This window comes from Mesitornis unicolor, unplaced genomic scaffold (assembly GCF_000695765.1).
Source record: "Mesitornis unicolor isolate BGI_N332 unplaced genomic scaffold, ASM69576v1 scaffold40538, whole genome shotgun sequence".
Lineage (NCBI taxonomy): Eukaryota > Metazoa > Chordata > Aves > Mesitornithiformes > Mesitornithidae > Mesitornis > Mesitornis unicolor.
The window spans coordinates 5,464-12,046 of NW_010200517.1; the positions used below are offsets into that span (position 1 = coordinate 5,464).

General features: G+C 35.6%; 1 protein-coding gene across 1 annotated transcript; it reads left to right on the forward strand.

Moving 5' to 3' along the window:
- The first annotated feature begins 674 nt into the window (after nt 1-674).
- Nucleotides 675-4,975, forward strand: KBTBD3 (kelch repeat and BTB (POZ) domain containing 3). Its single transcript, XM_010189785.1, has 3 exons — nt 675-750; nt 1,884-2,131; nt 3,112-4,975. The coding sequence occupies exons 2-3, from the start codon at nt 1,908-1,910 to the stop codon at nt 4,730-4,732; spliced, it is 1,845 nt and encodes a 614-aa protein (XP_010188087.1). The 5' UTR covers nt 675-750; nt 1,884-1,907; the 3' UTR covers nt 4,733-4,975.
- The last annotated feature ends 1,608 nt before the right edge of the window (nt 4,976-6,583 follow it).

The following is a 6,583-nucleotide window of genomic DNA, read 5'->3' on the forward strand; positions in this document are numbered from 1 at the left end:
AAGATGTATATTACTGAAATATGTCATTTTACCTACAGCAAGCAAGTAGTAGGTTGGAGCCTGCTATAGAAATTGAGTGTAAAAGGAGAAACACATCTGCTCTCTATTGTCAATTCCAGGATTTTGTGAAAAGGTTTACATTTCCTTTAGAAGAAGTGTGACTTTACATGATGCCAAATAAACCTTGAAATTCCCTTACTTTTTTAAAAGTTTCATTCAAATGTGGGAAACCAATTTTACTGAAACAACTTTGCTTTTGAAGAGCCCGTCTTTTGAAGAACAGGCTTTTAAGTTCATAAGAAAAAGGTATTCTGGAGAATTCTGAGACAAAAAAAGCTTTGTGATTTATGGAAGTTGGGCTTTATGAGACCATACTTTATAAGAATAAATGGTGGTCTTGTTCTTCTGTATTTTCCTGGTTCCTCAGGCTTAGACTAAGTGAATACGTGAGAGTGGCCATGTGAAGGAGAAAATGCCTGCTCCAAGGGTGCCAGTGCTGGCAGCAAGATCAATGGATCTCTTCTATTCCAGGAGACATGCAGGTCTATTTGTGGTTGGAGCTACCTGACTAGATAAAGTATAGATCAGTCTGCTATGAAAGTACCTCCCATGAAGAAGACTGCTTGATGGCTTAGTTTGCTCTGAATCTCTCATATTATCAGATAAACCTTTTCATGAAATTAAAAAACAGTATTTTTCCGGTTTCTGGGTTTGGTTTGGAATTTTTTATCCCCTTCTTTGTCAATTCAGGTGGGCCATTATCTGTTGCTAATTTTAATTTGAGTTGTGGAAGCAGAATCTTGCAATAGAAAAACCTTAGAATGTTTCCTTAAGCTTTACAACAGGCAAGCTTGACTCACATTTGCAGTAAGGGCAGTTTATGCATCTGTAGCAGTATCAACAGCACTGTAAATAGGTGTAAATAAAATATACTCATGTTAAAGTTTCTTTATGTTGTTAAAGTAAAATGTAAAAAGTAGTGAAGCCCAACTTACCATAGAAACAGTGTACTGCAGTGTAGGGATTTTCACCAGAAAAACTTGGGTGCTGAAATGGAGATTGCACTGTCTTAAATTTAAATTGGCTCCAAAGCCAGTTAATTTACACCACTGTAAATGAAGCTCGCAGCATGCAGTATAAGCTGTAAGCAAACGTACAGCTTCATAGCATGACTAGAGGTACAAGATAAAATCAGTATCAATTGTCTAAATGCTTAAAGTTGTGGTGTCACCAAACAGCCTCTAAATGACTCAGTTTGGTAAGCCCTAGCCTCTGTGATTAGGCCAGGCTGTTGGTGTTGGTCTGTTATTTCAGTCTGCAATGCCTAATGAGTATCCACTTTGGAAATAGTCCCATAGCCTGTATTTCCCTTCCACTGTAAGCTGTAAAAAGACCATTGGTCTGCTTTGAATTTTGGGTTTCTAGTGTACAGATGAGCCTTTTGGAAACTAAAAATGTGTAACAAAGTTTTCCATCTTCATTTTACATCGGATTGTAAGAGTTCAGCTTTTTTCGAGTGTAAATCTAGGACTAGTCTTCCTCTTACATGACTATTAAAAATTTTAACACATTTATTGGTGTGCTTCCTGTGGACTTTATTGAAAAAATTCTTACAGGTGGGTACTATCGGTAAAGTTGTTCTTTGATACATGTCAGGTATTTTACTTTTCAAAGCATGCTCTGTGTATATATTTTGCAAACTAGAACTATTATTATCAAGTTAAATTCAGTGGAGAAGTCACTTATAACACAAATTTAGAACTGTGCATAGGAATTACAAACCAAGCTCGATGCTGGGATTTTTTTTCTTTGTTTCATGATACATTGATTTTTTTTTTTTAATACTAACACTGCAGAATCAATTACTTATTCTTCCATTTCAGCTTCAGGAATAGATTGAAGAAACCATGGCAAATCAGCGGGATTACATCAGCAGACCTATTTGCAATGGAATTTCTGTTCCTGAAAATAAAATCAATGCCTTAGTGGCTGAAGGTCATGGGCAACAAATTCTGAAAGTACTACAAAAGTTCAGAGAACAAAATATATTTTTTGACTTTAAAATCCTTGTGAAAGATGAAATAATTCCTTGTCATCGTTGTGTACTGGCAGCATGCAGTGATTTTTTCAGGTAAACCTAATTTTTGCATGAGTTTGCAGGAAATTGATTGTAAGTTCTCTGGGGGGGGGAAGGAATATAATTACAAAAATTAAGAAATAAATCATCACAACTTACATCTGTCTGCAGAGTTTTGAGCAAAGTTTTCAAACATCATATTAAGGATAGCAAAAAAAGAACCAAAACAAAACTACAGTGTTAGATGCCTAATCATGTTAGATTGTGTGAAATACTTTAAATGTTATTACAAAGTCAGTAATAGACAAAAGTTGAATGAAATTTGCAGAAATCTACTGATCAATAACGTTTGTCCCACCATTTCAACCATCATCTTTGTATTCAGTCACAATCTACTTTCTGCACAAGTTTCACTGCATCATCCAATCCCGTGTCAAAACCTTATTTTTTTCTGGCATCTCTCTGTACCCATACATCTATCTGTCAACTCTAAAGCAAGGATTAAGTTTCCTCATATTCTTCTCCTCATTCACCCCTCACCGACTTTTATTACTGATGAATACACCCATCATCCATCCTGCCATTTGCTCAGCCTGCAGTCTGGAAGGCCTTTTTTTTGCTTAATTTTCTGTATTCATCTACAGTGCATAACCTAAATAATGAGGCTTTTTTACTATGTATGTATTAAATCAGCCTTTCTTTCTCAAGCTGTTGAAACTGATGCTGCCCCTAACAATCGCACATTGAGAGCTGTAGACTTCATCTCTTTCTGTGAAAAACCCATATAAAACACAGGTGCTGTTACCATTTTTATGAGCCATCACTTTGAATATGTTCTTATCACCACTGTTTTTTTCTTATACCACATCAAGCAAATGCGTTGTTCTTATTTATGAGAACCTCCACATTTTAGATCTGTGCAGCCTGCCCACATTATTATATGCCCCTGATTGTCTCCTTCCTCTCCAGTCAGTGTTCTCTGCTGTTTGCCAGATCTTTAATTTGTGTGTATATCTTCTGTATTTTATTCACAGAGCCATGTTTGAAGTTAATATGAAAGAACGAGATGATGGCAATGTTACTATTAGTAATCTATCACCCAAGGCAGTGAAAGCTTTTCTTGATTATGCTTACACAGGAAAAACAGAGATAACAAACGATAATGTGGAAATGCTCTTCCAACTGTCGTCATTTCTTCAAGTTTCACTCCTTTCCAAAGCTTGCAGTGACTTTCTAATAAAAAGTATTGATCTTGTGAATTGCTTACAGTTGCTTTCTCTGTCAGAAAGTTACGGTTCTGTGCGGTTATTTGATCATGCACTAGATTTTGTACAGCACCACTTTTCCTTGCTGCTAAGATCAAGTGATTTTTTGGAGATGAATTTTGAGATATTACAAAAATGTCTCGAGGCTGACGAATTAAATGTCCCTGAGGAAGAATCAGTGTTGAAAGCTGTCCTTCAGTGGACCAAACATAACTTAGAAACACGACAGAAATATCTGCCTAATTTGATTAAAAAAGTGAGACTACACCAGTTACCTGAAAAGACTTTGCAGGACTTTCTACAGTCTGAAGAACACTTACTTAAGAGTGCTAATTGCTCAGTAATAATCAATGATGCAGTTAAAAGTGTGCAAAACTTTAGTGGACTGTTTCCAGATGCACGTCCTTCAACAACAGAAAAATATATATTTGTTCATAAAACTGATGAAGATGGAGAAAACAGACATACATTCTGCTACAACATCAAAACAGATAAATGGAGAGAACTACCACATACGCACATGATTGATCTTCCAGGGTCAAGTTTATCTAGCTATGGAGAAAAAATATTTATAACTGGAGGATGCAAAGGGAATTGCTATAGGACGGTCAGGCTTCATATTGCTGAACCATTTCATGATGCCACTGACCAAACCTGGTGCTACTGTCCTGTTAGCAATGAATTCTCCATAGTGTCAGCTATGAAAAAGCCAAGGACAATGCACACATCTGTTGTAACCTTAAATCAGCTTTTTGTAATAGGTGGAAAGACCAAAGGAGCTCAAGAAACCCGAAGTCTTTTGGATGTAGAATCCTATAATCCTCTTTCCAAAGACTGGAAATCGGTAAGCCAATTACCAAGGGGCATCTACTATCCAGAAGCAAGTGCGTGTCAGAATATAATTTACGTCCTTGGCTCAGAAGTAGAGATTACTGATGCCTTTAATCCATCTCTTGACTGTTTCTTTAAGTATAATGCTATGACTGATCAGTGGTCTGAGCTTGTAGCAGAATTTGGGCAATTTTTCCATGCAACTCTAATCAAAGCTGTTCCAGTGAACTGTACATTGTACATATGTGATCTCTCCACCTACAAGGTCTATAGTTTTTGCCCGGAAACCTGTGTTTGGAAAGGGGAAGGATCTTTTGAATGTGCTGGCTTTAATGCAGGGGCAGTTGGGACAGAAGACAAAATTTATATCTTAGGTGGTGATTATGCTCCAGAAGAAATCACAGATGAAGTTCAAGTCTACCATAGCAGTAGGTCTGAGTGGGAAGAAGTTTCACCAATGCCAAGAGCCTTAACTGAGTTTTACTGTCAGGTCATTCAGTTTAATAAATATAGGGACCCCTGGTCATCTGTACTGACAATTTGCTCTGGAGAATTTTGAAACTCCTTAATGAAAAGAATAAGTAAATGCACAAGTTTTAGAACAGATTTTTAGGTATTAATTTACAGATGGAAAAATATGAACTGTTTTGTTTAAAGGTTCAGTTTAAATTGTATGCTATAGAATTGCTTTTGCTAAAGTCCATTAAGTTGTCATTCATGCTAGTCATTACATAAAAACTGTTGCTTAATTTTATATGTAAGTCCTCTGTAATTATCTGAATAATTTGCAAAATGATACTACTTTTCAAAAAAGCCTAGTCATGAGGGATTCACTGTGTAATATGTGCCATTATTTCTGTAATATTCAGTTATCCTAGTAGACAAATTGCTGAGTGAGAAAACTGTGATACTGTTTTCCCTATGTAACTGAAGTTTAAAAGAAATCTACATTAGTGTTGTTTTATTTAGGTTTTTGGTTTTACTCATAAACCTGTAAGGGGAATTCATTGTCAGCTTCGTCTTATTAGAATGACCTTAGCAAGGGCAAGACCCAAAGTGACCTTCACAGCATTTAAACCAGGTTTCTAACTTGAAGAGACTGATAATTCCTGTCATCTTACATCAGCTCTTCAGTTTTACCAGTTTTCCTCCATCCTTGTGCCTTAGTAGTAGCTGTACTTCCTGTTTTCATCCCATTAGCTGTGGCAAGATAAGCTTTGATAACATAGTGCAGGGCGGGGAAGACTTCTGCAGGGTGGATGATTCATGTGGTACCTTAGCTTCAGTCATGCTGTTAACTAAAGAAAAAATGCTTCAGAATGTTTTCTAACAGAAGTCTTCCATCTCTGAAGTCTCCAGTGCTATATACTAAGCAGCCAGGCGGCTGCTTACAGCAGCAAGCTTTAAAATAAATTTTAATTGTTGCTTCGGTTAACTATGGGGAAAAATGAATCTTTTTATACATCAAATATAAAATTACAAAAATAAATCCCCATATTTAAAGTCAAAGTAAGTAGTATTTCTGAAGTGAAAGAATTCTTTTTTTTTACTTCTATAGGGGTTTAAATGAATTAAACACTTTCATCTTGTACTTCATGGTAAATGTAAGTGTTAAAATATTACATGGTAAACACTGCACAATATATTGCTTGATAAACTTTCAGTAGTTATCTATTATAATGTTAAATTTGTAATGGACTTTTAGTATTAATATTAGTCTGGGCATACATTGTGAACTAAAACTGATCTCCTGCATACAAAGTGTCTTACAGAAGAACATTGAAATTAGCTAGGCTTCAGAAATTCACTTGTAATCTTCCACAGCCTGAGAATTTTCTTTTTTTCCAGCTATTTGAATATGGAGCCCTTATGTTCCATGTATGTATTGGTTTAAGCAGTGAGGTTGTCTTACACCAGACAGAATGGTTCTAAACACCTAGGCATATCTTTTCCAAGCAGTTTAAAAATGAACAAAATTTAGTGAGGCGTCTAAAACGTCTTTCATATGGCATGAGATGACTGCAGTAAGTTCATTATCACATCTCTATTGCATGTACTTTTTGCAAAACTCAAGCTCAGTACTAATGCTTAAATCTTAATATTGCCTAGCAGCATACTTCTCTTTTAAACAGTCAGCAATGGAAAGCTCCAGTTCTGTGATTGACTATAATTTATTATCAGATACTTTATACATTTAGATAACATTCATCATAAATATTTTCATAAGGATGTAAATGAAAATTATGCACATTTGGAGAATGTATTAATAGAGTGGAACCCTCCCACTCAATAATTTATTTGTGTTGTGTGTCAGTTCTGTAAAAGTAAATAGCTTGTTATTACAGTATTTCACACAACTTCCACATTTATTTTGCTCTTTTCATACTGAGTCTCCATATTATAATTATAC

What these genes read in the sequence shown, in the direction of transcription:
- KBTBD3 (XM_010189785.1), top strand. Translation starts at nt 1,908, where the DNA reads ATGGCAAATCAGCGGGATTACATCAGCAGACCTATTTGCAATGGAATT. An exon ending in GCATGCAGTGATTTTTTCAG is followed by an intron (nt 2,132 to 3,111) that starts GTAAACCTAATT and finishes TTTTATTCACAG; the next exon opens with AGCCATGTTTGAAGTTAATA.